The sequence below is a fragment of the Paroedura picta genome, chromosome 12, assembly GCF_049243985.1.
Source record: "Paroedura picta isolate Pp20150507F chromosome 12, Ppicta_v3.0, whole genome shotgun sequence".
Taxonomy (NCBI): domain Eukaryota; kingdom Metazoa; phylum Chordata; class Lepidosauria; order Squamata; family Gekkonidae; genus Paroedura; species Paroedura picta.
The window spans coordinates 38,766,252-38,782,812 of record NC_135380.1 but is presented as its reverse complement, the minus strand read 5'-3'; the positions used below and the strand labels follow the sequence as shown (position 1 = coordinate 38,782,812).

The 16,561-nt window shown below is 51.8% G+C and overlaps 1 protein-coding gene and 1 long non-coding RNA gene across 3 annotated transcripts; both read right to left on the bottom strand.

Moving 5' to 3' along the window:
• Positions 1–4,158: 4,158 nt before the first annotated feature.
• Positions 4,159–10,665, bottom strand: LOC143821837 (uncharacterized). The gene is made up of 4 exons (XM_077306251.1): positions 10,156–10,665; positions 9,214–9,317; positions 8,972–9,106; positions 4,159–8,887 (listed from the first exon to the last, which is right to left on the bottom strand). The coding sequence occupies exon 4, from the start codon at positions 8,847–8,849 to the stop codon at positions 4,272–4,274; it is 4,578 nt and encodes a 1,525-aa protein (XP_077162366.1). The 5' UTR covers positions 8,850–8,887; positions 8,972–9,106; positions 9,214–9,317; positions 10,156–10,665; the 3' UTR covers positions 4,159–4,271.
• Positions 10,666–11,189: 524 nt separating this feature from the next.
• LOC143822116 (uncharacterized) lies at positions 11,190–13,117 on the bottom strand. Of its 2 annotated transcripts, XR_013226052.1 has the most exons (5): positions 12,464–13,117; positions 12,150–12,205; positions 11,985–12,056; positions 11,732–11,826; positions 11,190–11,260 (listed from the first exon to the last, which is right to left on the bottom strand). It is a non-coding gene; the product is annotated as an uncharacterized LOC143822116 (long non-coding RNA). The 2 variants fall into 2 exon arrangements; XR_013226051.1 differs by lacking the exons at positions 11,190–11,260; positions 11,732–11,826 and having other exon boundaries at positions 11,927–12,056.
• Positions 13,118–16,561: the final 3,444 nt, after the last annotated feature.

Genomic DNA, 16,561 nt, shown 5'->3' with positions numbered 1-16,561 from the left:
TTTCCGGTCTCGCAGGAATTGCTAGAAAGGAAGCAATTTTTTTCTGTGCTTGTTACCACCCCTGGCCGTCAATCAAATGGAACAGCCAATGGGCGGTTGTTATCATGCTCCCGAAAAGCCCCTCTCCCTTTAAGCACAGTTAAAACACACACACACACGTTGCAACGAATATGCCTTGATTCTTTGCAACGTAGAGATCCATCTAGCTGGCGTGTGAGCTGGCGATTCATCATTACCACGCTCCCCCGAGTGAAAAAAAAATCCCCCCCCCGCACAGGTGCGATTTTTGGCCGAAATTAAAGGGAACTGGCAAACAGTGGGTTGTGTTGTGCTTGGGGACTTAGGGGAGCTTTAAAGCACTTCTGTGGAGGGACTGTATCCGGAGACGTCTCACTGGGTAAATGAAGCCTCGCTGGTTCATTGCTTTCCCCGCTCCAAGGGAAAAAAAATGGCGATCGCTTTGCAGGAAGTTCGGAGGAGAGAGCCAGGGGGAGGGACTTTGTTGCAACCACTAGCAGAGGCTGAACAGATACTTATCCTGGATGCTTTAGTCTGATCCTGTATTGAGCAGTGGGTTGGTCTAGATGGCCTGGATGGCCCCTTCCAACTCTAGGATTCTATGATCAAATCAGGTTGTTCCTGTTTTTTACTTACAGCTCCATGCATGGGTAAACTGCCAATAAATCACAGCCAACATATGGTTGCCCCAGTAAGGGGCTTTCAAGAAGCAGAGGCTGCTTACCAAATCCTTTCTCTGGGTTGGGAAATAACTGGAGGGCCACAGGTTGACTACCCCTGCTCTAACTTATTTTAAGATATGTTTTAAAATGAGGAGAGGCTTGAGGAGAGGCAAGATCTCAGTGGAGTATAATATATTGTGTCCACTCTCCATTTTCTCCAGGGGAACTCATCTCTGTCTCCTGGAGATAATTTGTAATTCTGAAACATCTCTAGAACCTATCTGGACTTTGGTGACCTTGCAAATGGAAGAAATGTCATTCCCTAACTACTGTTTTGTGGAGGAATGCTTCCTTCCAATCCCAATATTAAATATGGTTCAAGGGACCCAAATATCCTCCACAAAACAGAGAATGTAGAGTGGCTGAGTTTCCCCTGAAGGTGGGAAAGGTGAGGGGAAATTTGGATACCCAAACTCTTGTGGTTAGTGTTAAAATATGCAATACCTGTAGTGTGAAGAATTGATCAGCATATAAAGGGTGTCCTGCAAGGGGCATCAGAGGAGATGCTGATTTAGCATAGATAGGATAGGAACTTTCTGATAATTTTCAAATTGTCTCCTCCAAGGCCTGTTTGGCTCAGCAGATGTTCTGCTTTTTGACTGCTCTTCCTCCCTGCTTTCCTCCAGAACAGCAGTTGAACAAAAGAACAACTACAAAGAACAGCTAGCTAAATAGTTAAGTCTCCTCTTTCTGTACATAGTTGTTTCACTTTCCTAGTAAAAAAACCTATTTTATTCTTAAAGCATCATGGTGCTTCATATTCTCTGCACATTCAAACTCAACCAACAGTGAGTGGAGAAGCTAAAAGTTATATCTCTGTCACTGCATGGTTTGAATTATCAGTGTATGTTCACCAGGAAGAAAATCGGTATTTTCTGGATTTGAGGTTCCCTGATTCAGTACAAATCAAATAAAACAAATCACTGATTTGGTATATCTATCCGATTTGGCCAGTTTGGGAAACTGGAACCGATTTGATTAAAACAGTGCCAGACTGTTTCGTGCCAGACTGATCTCTGTGAATCAGCTGTTTGACAGATCTATTTAAGCTGACCTGGGTCCCTTTAGGTGCCTCCAGAACCCTCCAAAAACGGATCCTGAGACTCAGCTGTTTGAGGGGTCTTTAAATGTCTCCTGCAGGCCCCTCTGAGGCTATGGAGATTGAGCTTTGCTCAGCCTGGGAGGGGGGGGGCATTTAAAGACCCTGCCAAACAGCTGATCCTCAGGATCAGCTGCTTGGCAGGCTCTTTCTCAACTAACCGTATTAGACAAATCAAGCCCGAATCGAACTGGGCTTCTCTGATTTGGCCAGTTTAAACTCATGGGATGTTTGATTCAGCTCAGATAAGCTCAAAAAGTACTCAGTTCGGCATTTCCCATCCCTAGTCACGAATTGACCTTCTCGGTGTCCTACAATCAGGACTGAACCAATTATTCTGCCTGCCCTGGCTGTGCAGCTCCCTGACCAAAATGTAAGGTGTATAAAATACACTCATTACATATTTACCTTTGCACTGGAAGAAAGCATTTCTTGTTGCTGAAAAAGCACTAATCCAGGCCTCCATCATGAACTGACAGCTCATCAGCTGCACTGGCTGTCTGCTCGCATTGCAGCTTAAGAGGGGGAGGGAGTATCTATCCACCCTCTCCACTCTAGGCAGCCGCCCTGCCCTCCACAAGATGTTTTCAGATGTCTCAATGCGGCTTTTGCCACTTGGCTCAATGGCTGTACTGCTTTTTTGCAGGGTGATTTCGCTGGACTCCACAGCTGCCTTAATATACACACAGCCATCAAGTACTAAGAGGCATCCAAGATCTGCATAAACCAACAACCGAGAACAACAACAACAACAAAACCCTCGGAGAAGCTTTGCTAGACAAATGGCGCCCAAGTAGCAAGCCATCGCTCTTCTCCTTCTAATTTTATTTTTATGAAGATTTATGGAGACAAAAAAAGATCAAAGATTGAAGACACAGAAATAAAACAGCCTCCCCAGCACTTGTGTTCTCAGCAGATGCCAGATACGACTATCGCGCCATTCATTCTCTCCGCACAGAGATCCATACATCGATAACAAACAGCACACCCATTCATAACGGCCTGGCCCTCCAAAGACTAGAGGAGATAAATACAAGCAACAGCCATTTTTAAAAGGAAATGACTTCTTTTGAAATTTATCCCCTGGAAATACTGGCTGACGATGGAGCCGTAGCGTTTTCCCGGTTAAGGAAATGGAATTGAATTGCAGACCAACGGAAGGAGGGGGAAACAAATCCCACTCGAGAGAGGTGCAACGCAAATGCTGAATCTCGAGGTGTTTAACTCATCCAACCGACGCATCGAAACCATCGCAGGAGGTGGGTTAGAATCATAGAATCATAGAGTTGGAAGGGGCCATACAGGCCATCTAGTCCAACCCCCTGCTCAACGCAGGATCAGCCCTAAGCAGCCCAAAGCATCCAAGAAAATTGTGTATCCAGCCTTTGCTTGAAGAAAGCCAGTGAAGACTGCCAGGGTTGATATAAAACTGCTGACGACAGGACCAACTAGAAATTGAAAGATGATGCCCAGGGTGGAAATGGACAGGCTAGACCATGGGTGGGCAAACTGTGGCCCTCCAGATGTCCATGGACTACAATTCCCATGAGCCCCTGTCAGCGAATGATGGCAGGGGCTCATGAGAATTGTAGTCCATGGACATCTGGAGGGCCACATTTTGCCTACCCCTAAACAAACCGCAGGTGATTGAAGTGATGCATCGTCCCCTAATCAAATCCAGGGCTCTTGAGGCATCATTAGTGATAATTGACAAGGCAGGTCTTGGTGCAGCCAACTAGAAGGTTTGCTTTCCCGAAAACCAATGGGTTGTCATACCACCACAGAAACTGATGGCCAACATTTTGTCTTGTAAGCCTCCTCAGCCTCCTTGCTTTATGTACTGACTAGATTTAAAGCCCGTTGTACGTTTAAATACAACGGGCGCTAGAAAGTGTAGATTTGAGAGTGCTGTTAGTGGCTCAGTGTTTCTGCAAGTGGTATTGTAGGTGTTTGGGCAGAGTGGATGGGAGAGATTCAGGAAAGTGAAGATATAGTTGGTGGGAATGTGCAGTAGTGTTTTGTTAAGGAGGGATTAAACTGTGGTGTTGAAAGGTAGTGTATGGCCATATTGTGAAGAGGCTGGGTTGGAGGGTGGTAGGGTTATCTGGAGGTGGTTTGATGTTGCTTAATTTTCTGTTTTGCTTTGCAGTGTTTTCATGCAGCCATGTTTGCGGGAGTGACGTGCGTGGAGGTCCAAGAAGAACAGGGTTGGTTGGTGACACCAATGAAGTACTTTGGAGGCAATAGATTATAATAACAATAAATGATGAAAAAAAGACAAATGGGCTGAAGTGCATTTTGTAATCAGAAGTTCTTTATTGACATTAAGGAGGGGTTATGATTCGTTGCTGCTGCGTGTCATGGAGGAGTGTAGTGGTAAAGGAATGATATTGTGTGGAAATTGTTATGCTTTTGTTGTTCAGGATTGGTTGTTAGTGAGGGGAGGTGGGATGGTCAGGGGAGAGGTCAAGAGAGCTTAGATATGGATGCTGTTCCTGTGGCTGGTTGTGTGGGGTCTTTATGAGGATTTCTGGGAAGACAATGTTTTTGGTGAAGATCTGGTCTGAGCCTGGTAGTAGCATGCCTTGCTGTGGCTGTGGAGTCACGTGTATGCGTAGGTCCTGGAAGCGGCGCACTCGGGAAATTGCAACGTATAGCTGTCCATGGCTGAATACAGGCTCCTCAAGATGGAGGCCAACTTTGCTGAGTGTTTGTCCCTGAGATTTGTTAATGGTCATTGCGAAGGCAAGTTTTACAGGAAATTGTAATCGGCAGAGAGTGAAGGGTAAGTCTGGGTCTTTAGGTGCTAATGTGATGCGTGGTATAAAAACGGTGTCTCCTGATGCTGATCCAGTGGCAATGCGCGCCAGAAGAATGTTTGGCCGGAGATCAGTAATGATGAGTCTGGTGCCATTGCATAGGCCTTTCTTAGTGTTCAGATTTCGTAGGAGTATCACGATGGCTCCAGTTTTCAGAGTTAACTGGTGAAGAGGCATGCCGGTTGGGTTTAGGGAGTTGAGGAATTCAATGGGGAAGAAGATTTCTGAGTTCTCTTCATTCTCATCCTCAATGGAGTCGACACTGTAGTATGTTGTCGCATCGCCCTCCAAACGACGAAGAATGCTTGCGTTGAGGGTGTCAACATGGGAGTTTTTGGGGCAGAGAATGGCTCTGTCTGTAAAAGTGCAGGTTTGTTCTGCGGTGAACTGTGTGCCAAAAATGTCTGTAGCCAGGTCTTGTGTAGTGACAGTGTGTTGTGGGATTTCTATCATGTCTTCTGGAAGTGGTGGTGTGATGTCATGTGCCCCGTCTCCAATCTGAAGGATCCATTGACTGAAGGCAGGATCTGTGGCACGTACATTGACAGTCAAGGGGAAAATGTTGAAATGGGTCCAGAGAGGATGGTGTTTGATGGTGGCCTCAATGGTAGTTGTTCTGTTTCCATGTTTGACAACCGGGAGTGTTTGTCTGAAGTCTCCTCCCAAGATGAGCAGTTTTCCTCCGAAAGGTTTGTTTGAAGACATAAGTTCTTGGAGTAGTCTGTCAATGGCAGTGAGGGCTGCTCTTGGTGCCATGGTGGCCTCATCCCAGATAATGGCAGTGGCAGTACGTATGACAGTGGCATCCCTGGAGTTCGGAGAGATATTTGAGGAAGATGTCTCTGTTAGTGGGGGGAGGAGTTTGAATTGGTTGTAGAATGTCTTGCCCCCAGGAAGTAGGTTTGCTGCAATGCCTGTGGAAGCGACAGGCAAGACATGTCCTCCCAGTCCTTTGAATGTGTATATTAGAGTTGTGTACAGGTATGTTTTGCCAGTGCCTCCTGGTCCATCAATGAAGTAGCAGCGGTGTGGGCGTGTGTTGTCTTGGCTTGCATCCAGAATGCTGTTGTAAGCAGCAAGTTGCTGAGCATTGAGTGTTGCAACCATCTGAGTAGCAAGATTGTGGTAGTGTTGTGGTGCGTGTTCTTCTGGTGGTGTGTTGATGTTGGTTGGTGGTGGTTGGAGTCCTTTTTTTCTACATGAGGATCCATTGATGCGCAAAGTGGTTTCAATGTCGGTCAGTGTGCGTGCAAGACAGGTAATGCAGTTGTCAGTATGTTCTTGGCCATGTTGTGTGGCATAGTCTTCCCAGAGTTGTGTTTTGTAGTTGTCAAAGAGCTGCTGAGGTCTTGGGACTACCCCGTAGATAAGGATGTATGCAAAGAGGTCTCTGAGAGCGTGTGGCATGGTGTATAGTGCAGCATCAGCCATTGTAGCATCCCAGACATTGTCATCTTGTAGCAAGCCACGTTGAAGTGCTGCCTCCTGGAAAGAGGCACATTGAATGCCATTGTAAGTTCTAATGTCTTCAAAGCTTGTAGCGCCAGGGACGTGTAAGAGGAGGAGTCGTAAGCAGTAGCGTTCTGTATCTGCGGCGAAGTTTACAGAGTACATACGTCCAATGATGTTTGTAGCCTGCCGTTTGCGTGGGACCCATCTCCGGATGTCTTTTTGAAAGGTATATGTTTTTGGGATGTCAATGTAGAGGATGGAGCGTGCCTCTTCATGTTCGGAGTTTAGCAGGAACCAAGCCGTCAGCATGGTGTCTCTCTGTGCATTGATTTCCACAGTGGCGGGGTTTGTCTGAAGTGTGCGCTGATCAAAAATTACAGACTGGTAGTCAGGCAAGTGTACAGGTAAACGTACAATGCTGTGTGACTGGGCATGGAGATTGTAGGAAAGGAGGCGCCACATGGCTTCTGGTGGGCTGACATACCGGGAGTCAACATGCATCTTGATCTCATCATACCGTTGGTTGGTCTCTGTGAGGCGAATAGTGGCACAGTCGTAGCCTTTGTAGATGTATTTGAAAAGGTATTTAACACTCTTCACAGAGGCACAAACCTCAACATTGATGTGGCAATTATAGCGCAGGAGTAGATATGGGTTGTAGGGGACAACCCATCTGTTATCCAGTGTCGCTCCACGGACGTTGGCTGTTCTGGCATTGTCTCTTCGGCGGTATAATGGGTAACCGTTCTGGTTAGGTTGTGTGTCTTTTTCGAAGGATTTGGGGAAACGTTTGCTGCACTTGTCCTCCTTCATACAGGGAGCGTATCTGAACTGTTCGCCACATGGCCCATGAATCATGTGTTTTGTAACTGCTGCATATAAAGCAGGCATCTTCTGTGGGTCTGGGATCTCAGCACTGACAATGAGATCAATGATGTCTGGTGTGTGTGGTTTGAAGGGTTGTTTGAGGAGGAGTAGGAGATGGGCATGTGGGAGGCCTCTTTTTTGGAACTCAACGACATGCACTTGAGCAACTGGGGTTCCGAAGATATGTCGTCGCATCAAGTCATGAAGCAGTGATGTTAGCTTTAGGTGGAACACACGGGCGACAATGTCTGGCCTGTGTTCTGCTGGCTGTCCTTGAAGGTTGTCCTGGATTTCTGGCCATTGTGGGTTGCAAGTCATTGTAATGAATAGGTCAGGCTTACTGTACTGTCGAACAATAGCCATGGCATCTTGATAGTTTTGCATCATGTTTCTTGGACTGCCCTGGAAAGAGGATGGTAAGATGATAGCAGTGCCTGGTGGGGGAGTGTTTCCTGTGGCTTGTTGAAGGTGGTCCATAAGTCCACGGTAATTTTCTACACGTAGTGTATTTTGATTCTCGCGTAGATAATTGAGACGGTTGGCCTCTGTTTTGACATAGGCATCAACAATGTATTGCTGTGTTAGTTTGCCCGCTGCCAGAAATGGGTTAAATGTATCTCGGACGGAAAGACGGTATTGGTAGTATTGCATCTGAGTGACACGTGTGCGTGGGTGTGTTCTCTGTTGATGGAGATGTGCAATTGCTCTAGGTCGCTCTTGAAGAGGTATATCTATTCCCCAGCTTTGGTCTCCTAAGGGGAAAAGTAGTGGGTAGACCATGGGCTCCAGGTTTGGATCGAGAATGGAGATTCGCTCGGTACGTGCGGGGTGATCAGTAGATGGCCTGCGGCAGTGGATGAGCAAGTCGCGATGTAGAGGTGGACATCCGTCATCAGCTTCAAAGATGATGGCAACCTCATTAGACCAAGGGGCATTGTAACGGCGTGGATCATGTTCCCTGTCTTGAAGGATGGCCATGGTGACAGTGGATGGTGTAGCATGTTTTTTGTGAGCTTCGACGATGCACTCCTGCTCGACTTCGTAGAGCATTTTGCAAGCTTGTGCGAAAGGGTTGTTTTCAGCCATGAAGTTGCTTAGTTGTTGTAGAAGGATTGGGTTACAGGACTCATTCTCAGGTCGTTGAAGCCGTTCATGTGCTGCTTGTAGGGAATCTAGAATGTAGAGCTGTGCGTATGAGCGAGGTTCCCCAGTGTTTGGATGTAGTGCACCGGCTCGGTGGTAGATATTGCCACATATCCTGAAGCAGTATGGGCCATGGTGAGGTGGGGGGGTAATAGAGGCACCCATGGATGCAAATGCCAGCGAGCTGTTGAGGGATCGAATGTTGGTCATGAAGTTGGTGGAGTGGTCATGTTGTCTGGTTAGCAGGTCATTGATGAGCGTGGCGGTGCGAATGGGTGGTAGGTTAACAGCCCCCTTAGTGCAGCATGTTGAGTAGTGGTGTCCAGAGTGTTTCTCTCCAGGGAAGTGTTTCGCCTGGCAAGACAGGCAGGTTTCAGTGAGGTTGCCAGAGCAGTGTGGGTCTGAAGTTGGCTGGTTGCCTGGCATGGTGAAAGCTACAGGTAGATGTCCTTGTAGAGTGGGAGTGAGAGTAAGTAGAGGTGCAGCTGCTTGACTGTCTATTGAAGTGGATGGATTGTTGTCTGTGGAGTATTCTGTACTGTGTTGGTGTGTAGCGGCAGTTGCTGGAGATGGTTGGCGGGCAGCCCGGGTTTGTCTTCGTCGTTCACTGCGTCTTTGATAGGCTTCAGCAGTCTTTTGTGGAGTGCGTGATGCGCGGTATTTGCGGTTTGCAGCCATGTGAGATTTCTGTCTGTCTTCTGGAGTGTGTTGGCGTTTTGGCCGTGGCATGGCGAGGTATTTGTTTTCCGATGTATGGTACGGAAAGCCTGGGAAAGGGAGGAGTGGGTTGTAGTGGTTGAAGGGGGTGAATGGAAATTGAAGGCAATGGGTGGTGTGGTAGGTTTACTTACCAGTCAGAGGGTCGTGTTGTTGCAGAGGGTGTGTTCAGAGGAGGGTTGTAGGTCGCAAGTAGACTGTAGGAAGGAGGAGTATTTGATGGCGGTGTAGTAGGTAGGGGCGCAGGCAGGATCACAGGGAGCTGTTGACTGAAGACAGAAGGAGAAAGGCTGGGTCACTTTTGTGATGGTGTTTGGGTAGTCTATAGGAGGCAATTTATTCCGGAGGAGACGGATGGGAAGTCATAATAGCTTACCAAGGAGTGTTTGTGATGGAGGTGGAATTGTTGTTTCAGAGGGTCTCCTGTTGAGGTGCAAGCAGTGGTTGAGGAGGCTGATATTGAGGCTGGAGTGCTGGAACCTGCTGAACGGATAGATAATGAGCATGGATTAGTAAGAGACGTGATGGATGAGGTGTGCTGGTCACAGAGGAAGGTAGTAGTAAGCTGAGGGATAGAAGGTGTGTGGTTTTTTGTTTGGTAGTATGGAAGGTGGAGTTGTAGGAAGGCAGGCATGGTGTTGTGGAATGGACATGAAAGGGGCATGGGAAATCTTTTTGGGTGGAGAGAGGGAAGGGTTTGTAGAGAGGAGGTAAAGGTTCAGGAAGCAGAAGGTGTGATAAGATGCAAAGTGGGTCTTTGAAGTTCTTCGAATTTGTGGACGGGGTGCCAAAGGGGGAATGAAGAGCAAGGGTTTGGGTGGGGAGAGGGAAGGGCCTTTAGGGAGGAGGGAAGGCATCAGGCAGGAGAAGGATGGACAGGTAGCAGAATTCACCAAGTGGTGAGGATGCAGAGCCCCCATTTCAGGGGAGTGTAGTATAGAGGAGGCAAGATTTTAGTGAAGAGAGGGATTGGCAGGTAGCAGCACTCACCAAGTGTTGTGTTGTGGGTCTGGGTGTAGATAGAGGAGGTAAGGCATAAGTGATGACAGGGACTGGCAGGTAGCTGCACTCACCAAGTGGTGGGTTGGGAGGAGGCTGACACCCCGTTTCAGGGGGAGACAGTAGCTGGAAGAGTCCTGGGATCAGGAGTGTTGGGAGACTGGACAGTAGCAGGAGTGGCTGGCAGGCACGCAGGGAGCTGTGGGATGGAGACAGAAGGGGGATGCATGAGGTGGGGTCTGGGAGGAGGAAGGGGAGGCAGAGCATCGAGGTGGCAAGGCTTCAGTAAGGACAGGGACTGGCAGGTAGCTGCACTCACCAAGCGGTGGGTTGGGAGGAGGCTGACACCCCGTTTCAGGGGGAGAGAGTAGCTGGAAGAGTCCTGGGATCAGGAGTGTTGGGAGACTGGACAGTAGCAGGAGTGGCTGGCAGGCACGCAGGGAGCTGTGGGATGGAGACAGAAGGGGGATGCATGAGGTGGGGTCTGGGAGGAGGAAGGGGAGGCAGAGCATCGAGGTGGCAAGGCTTCAGTAAGGACAGGGACTGGCAGGTAGCTGCACTCACCAAGCGGTGGGTTGGGAGGAGGCTGACACCCCGTTTCAGGGGGAGAGAGTAGCTGGAAGAGTCCTGGGATCAGGAGTGTTGGGAGACTGGACAGTAGCAGGAGTGGCTGGCAGGCACGCAGGGAGCTGTGGGATGGAGACAGAAGGGGGATGCATGAGGTGGGGTCTGGGAGGAGGAAGGGGAGGCAGAGCATCGAGGTGGCAAGGCTTCAGTAAGGACAGGGACTGGCAGGTAGCTGCACTCACCAAGCGGTGGGTTGGGAGGAGGCTGACACCCCGTTTCAGGGGGAGACAGTAGCTGGAAGAGTCCTGGGATCAGGAGTGTTGGGAGACTGGACAGTAGCAGGAGTGGCTGGCAGGCACGCAGGGAGCTGTGGGATGGAGACAGAAGGGGGATGCATGAGGTGGGGTCTGGGAGGAGGAAGGGGAGGCAGAGCATCGAGGTGGCAAGGCTTCAGTAAGGACAGGGACTGGCAGGTAGCTGCACTCACCAAGCGGTGGGTTGGGAGGAGGCTGACACCCCGTTTCAGGGGGAGAGAGTAGCTGGAAGAGTCCTGGGATCAGGAGTGTTGGGAGACTGGACAGTAGCAGGAGTGGCTGGCAGGCACGCAGGGAGCTGTGGGATGGAGACAGAAGGGGGATGCATGAGGTGGGGTCTGGGAGGAGGAAGGGGAGGCAGAGCATCGAGGTGGCAAGGCTTCAGTAAGGACAGGGACTGGCAGGTAGCTGCACTCACCAAGCGGTGGGTTGGGAGGAGGCTGACACCCCGTTTCAGGGGGAGACAGTAGCTGGAAGAGTCCTGGGATCAGGAGTGTTGGGAGACTGGACAGTAGCAGGAGTGGCTGGCAGGCACGCAGGGAGCTGTGGGATGGAGACAGAAGGGGGATGCATGAGGTGGGGTCTGGGAGGAGGAGGAGGAGAAGACTGGGAAGAAGATGAAGAAACAGAAATGTAGTTCTTATATGCTGCTTTTCCCAAGCTGAAGGGGGCTCAAAGCGGCTTACAGTCGTCTTCCCTTTCCTCTCCGCACAACAGACACTCTGTGAGGAGGGTGAGGTTTAGAGAGAGCTGATATCAATGCTCGGTCAGAACAGCTTTATCAGACTCATGGCGAGGCCAAGATCACCCAGCTGGTTGCATTTGGGGGAGCACAGAAGAGAACCTGGAATGCCAGATTAGAAGTCTGCACTCCTAACTACTACACCAAACTGTGGGTAGCTGAGTATAGAGGAGGGAAGGCGTAAGTGTGGAGGGTAGGTGTTTGAGGGGGTTACTGTAGGAACAGGGAAGGCAAGGATTGTATGATTGGGATAGGGAAGGATTGAAACTCACCAAGGAGTGTGTCTGGAGGAGGTGCACAACACAATGCAGAGGGTTGAGGCAGCAGTTCAGAAGGAGGAGTGAAGCAGGAATGTAGGGGAGTAAGTCTGCAGAGGGGAAAAAAGCAGTGTTAGAGGGAGTGTTGTAGCAGTGCAGTGTAAGTGTCAGTGTTAAGAGGTGTGGTAGGTTGGGGTTGATGGGAGAATGTTTGAGTAGGGGAGGGATGGGGACGGGTTGAGCAAATAGGATGTGTGGTTTGAGGTACGTAGTCCAAGGAGGTAGTTGTAGATGCAGGTAGTGTTCCTAACGGTGGTGTCACAGGCAGACAGTGGTGGTTCTGTGAAAGGAGAAGGGAGAATGTATGAGGAAGTCAGTCTCCTCAAGAAGCACAGGAAGGACTTGTCTGCAAGATGACCCCGGTATTACTTACAGTAATGTCCCCCACAACCTGGAAGGCAGTTTCTGTTGGCAGCAGAGGTATCAGTGCTGGAAAGAAAAAAAAGGGGGGCAATTAGATAATGGTGATCAGAATGCAGTTTCATGGAGTCAGACGCCATGTGATAAAGGGTGCTGGAGTCAGCAGTGTAGGATGGCTGTGTAGTAGGGTCAAACTTGTGCAGGCGTAGAGGCTGCAGTGGAAGGAAGATAGAAGGGTCTTGGGGGGGGGAGCGTAAGAGAGCAGGTGTTGAGCATGAAATGTGTGTTGGGCAGGAGGCTACAGAGGGAGTAGGGAGTGGTACTCACCAAGATGGGCGAGACAGTAGTGCAGAGGGATGAAGGAAGGAGGACAGCAGGCGATTCAGTCTGTGGAGGAAAGAAAGCAGGGTAAGAGGGAGATGTGTAGTGTGGTGGTCTATGTGCAAGTGTCAGGCAGGGGTGTGGTGGCAGGCGAAATCCATCCACCCACGCTCTCTCTCTGTGCCTGTGTTTCTCTCAGTCTTTCTGTGTGTCTCATGCATCAAGATATACAGGAACAGAGGTATAACTGGTGTTGTGAAGTGTGTCCCTTCTCATTAGGGAGGAATGGTGTTGTCTAAGACGCCTGTTCGTGTGGGACAGAAATAGAGATATTCTATGATCTTCACTGCGGGTGAAGGAGGAGAGTGCAAAAGTTGGCTTGAAACTCAACATCAAGAAAACAAAGATCATGGCATCCGGCCCTCTCAATTCCTGGCAAATAGATGGGGAAGAAATGGAGATAGTGACAGATTTTATTTTCCTGGGCTCGAAGATCACTGCAGATGGAGACTGCAGCAAAGAAATTAAAAGACGCTTGCTCCTGGGGAGGAAAGCTATGGCAAATCTATACAGCATCCTAAAAAGCAGAGACATCACCCTGCCAACAAAAGTGCGTTTAGTCAAGGCTATGGTATTCCCAGTTGCAATGTATGGCTGCGAAAGTTGGACCATAAGGAAGGCCGAGCGTCAAAGAATTGAGGCTTTTGAACTCTGGTGCTGGAGAAGACTCTTGCGAGTCCCTTGGACTGCAAGGCGAACAAACCGGTCAGTCCTAGAGGAGATCAACCCTGACTGCTCTTTAGAAGGCCAGATCCTGAAGATGAAACTCAAATACTTTGGCCACCTCATGAGAAGGAAGGACTCCCTGGAGAAGAGCCTAATGCTGGGAGCGATCGAGGGCAAAAGAAGAAGGGGACGACAGAGAATGAGGTGGCTGGATGGAGTCACTGAAGCAGTAGGTGCAAACTTAAATGGACTCCGGGGAATGGTGGAGGATAGGAAGGCCTGGAGGATTGTTGTCCATGGGGTCGCGATGGGTCGGACACGACTTCGCACATAACAACATGATCTTCACAGTCATCTCTCCGTGCCTGCCTGCCCTTAGTCAGCGCAGCGTTGTAATGAAAGGTGTCAAGCTGCCTATTGTCATTTGCAGGCAACATGTGACTGATTGGCCAAATGACATTGAAGCTGTGTCTGAGAAGTGGTCTATCAACGGTTGGTGTAGGCAGAGTGCACACTCACAAAGACACCGTGGAAGAGGGGAGAAGAATTTCAGGTCTCTGTAAGGGCTGCTGAGTGGCGTGAACTTGCAGAAGCAGGCGACTGTGTTATGGAATTGTGGCAATCACTTCAGGGAGCCCCCAAGAGTGGCTTTATGAGACCCTTGCAAAGGAGGAGTGTCAGAACTGTGTTCCTCCCATGGCAGAGGCTGTGGAACCTGGCTCCCAGGCCCCTGGTAGATAGCCATGGGAGGCTTCTGAATGTCACCAACAGTGTACTGGTAAAAGCCAGTAGAGCACCGCGTAGTGGGGAAATGCCCCGTATCTTTGTGTATCTGGCATGCCGTCTCTCTCTTTCTCTGTGTCTCTGTAACGTCGGGCTGACTGGCTAAGGCAAGTATGATTGGTGTCAGAGAAACAGGCTGTCGACGTTTGTTTTTGCCAGAGTGCACACTCTAAAAGAGAGTTGTGGAAGAGGGGAGAACATGTTCATCTCTTGGGAAGGGCTGCTGCCGGGCAAAAACTGTGAGGAGTATTGCAGTTTGACAGAATTCCTGCAAGCATCCGCAGAAGGTCAGTGGGATCATGTGATTCTGGGAAAGGAGGAGCTTTTGAACTGTTCTCCTCCCGTGCAGGAGACTGTGGAAGCAGGTTCCCAACCCTGAGAGAAAGTCGTTTTAGGATTCAGAGTGTCACCAACACAGCAGTTGTTGGAGGCAGCACAGTGCAAAGCAGCGGGCAAGGTCCGCCCCCCCCCCCCCGGTGTTGGTTGCTCTCCCTCTGCTCTCTCTCTTTCTGTGCCCCCCCCCCTGACCACCACCCTGTCTCTGTGTCTTTCACATTGGGGTGACTGTCTTAACTCTCTGTGTCTCCCCACTCCTGCTGCCGTTCCTGTGTCTCTCACATTGGGCTGGCTTGGTAAGGCAAGTCTGATCTGTCTCTGTTTCTCTCTCCCCCTCCCCTCCCTCTGTGTCTGTCGGACCTTGGGCTGACTGGCTCCGCCCCCCCCCCCCCCCTCTGTGTCTCTCACATCGGGCTGAGTGGCTAAGGGCAAATATGATCAGTGTCAGAGAAACGGACTGTCAAATTGTGTATTTGGCAGTGAAAACTCTCAGAGAGTTCTGGAACAGATCTTCATCTCTTGGGGAAGGAGGGGGGCTGTCTGGCAGGAACTGTGAGGAGTATAGCAGTTTGACAGAATTCCTGCAACCATCCGAAGGTCAGTGGGATCATGTGATTCTGGGAAAGGAGGAGTCTTTGAACTTTTATCTTCCCATGCAAGAGACTGTGGAAGCAGGTTCCCAACCCCAACAGAAACCCACTGAAGGGTTGTGAGTGTGACAAACACAGCAGTTGTTAGAGGCAGCGCAGTGAAAAGCAGTATGGAACTCCCAGCTCCTCCCCTCCCCCTATGTGTCTGTTAATCTCAGTCCGCTTTCTGTCTCTCTCTTTCTCTGTGCCCCTCCCCCCACAATTTCTCCCTTGGGGTCTCCCTCTCTGTGTATCACATCAGCTTAGGCTATGATCCCTCCATGTATTTCTGAGTGTGAGTAAGATGCCGCTGAAGGCTCCTTTCCCCCCCCCCCCCCACCAGCCATAACTGTCCTGGCCACCGAGCAAATCCAATGCTAAAATGCTATGGGCAAGCAGGGCGCTGCTGAAGCCTCCTCCAGCCACCACCCCCCCCCCCCCGGCGAAAGCGCTCCCGGCTGCCCCGCAAGGCCGAGGCTTCAGCTGCGCCCAAAACGATCCTGGGCGCCCGCAACCCCGCGGCTTCAGCTGCGCCGACGGAGCAGGGCCGCCTGCTCCCAGGGCGTAGCTGAAGCGTCCTCCGGCCGCCCCCCTCCCCTCCCCGGCCAAAACGATCCCGGGCGCCCCGCAACCCCGCGGCTTCAGCTGCGCCGATGGAGCAGGCCCGCCTGCTCCCAGGGCGCAGCTGAAGCGTCCTCCGGCCGCCCCCCCTCCCCTCCCCGGCCAAAACGATCCCGGGCGCCCCGCAACCCCGCGGCTTCAGCTGCGCCGATGGAGCAGGCCCGCCTGCTCCCAGGGCGCAGCTGAAGCGTCCTCCGGCCGCCCCCCTCCCCTCCCCGGCCAAAACGATCCCGGGCGCCCCGCAACCCCGCGGCTTCAGCTGCGCCGATGGAGCAGGCCCGCCTGCTCCCAGGGCGCAGCTGAAGCGTCCTCCGGCCGCCCCCCTCCCCTCCCCGGCCAAAACGATCCCGGGCGGCCGCAACCCCGCGGCTTCAGCTGCGCTGACGGAAGTGCGCCCGGCCGAAAGCCCGCCCGGCCGCCCTGCAAGGCCGCGGAAGCTGAAGCCTCCTCCGGCTGGCAACCCCCCCCCCCCGCCGAAAGCCCGCCCGACCTGCCCGCAAGGCCGCGGAAGCCTTCTCCAGCCGCCCACCCCCCCTCCCCGCCGAAAGCCCGCCCGGCCGCCCCACAAGCCCGAGGCTTCCGCGGCGCCCTTGGAGCAGGCGGGCCTGCTCCAAGGGCGCCGCGGAAGCCTCCTCCGGCCGCCCACCCCTCCCTCCCCGGCGAAAGGCCACCCGGCCGCCCCACAAGCCCGAGGCTTCCGCGGCGCCCTTGGAGCAGGCGGGCCTGCTCCAAGGGCGCCGCGGAAGCCTCCTCCGGCCGCCCACCCCTCCCTCCCCGGCGAAAGGCCACCCGGCCGCCCCACAAGCCCGAGGCTTCCGCGGCGCCCTTGGAGCAGGCGGGCCTGCTCCAAGGGCGCCGCGGAAGCCTCCTCCGGCCGCCCACCCCTCCCTCCCCGGCGAAAGGCCACCCGGCCGCCCCACAAGCCCGAGGCTTCCGCGGCGCCCTTGGAGCAGGCGGGCCTGCTCCAAGGGCGCCGCGGAAGCCTCCTCCGGCCGCCCATCCCTCCCTC

Coding starts and splice junctions, on each gene's coding strand:
- LOC143821837 (XM_077306251.1), bottom strand. CDS start 8,849: ATGCCACGGCCAAAACGCCAACACACTCCAGAAGACAGACAGAAATCT.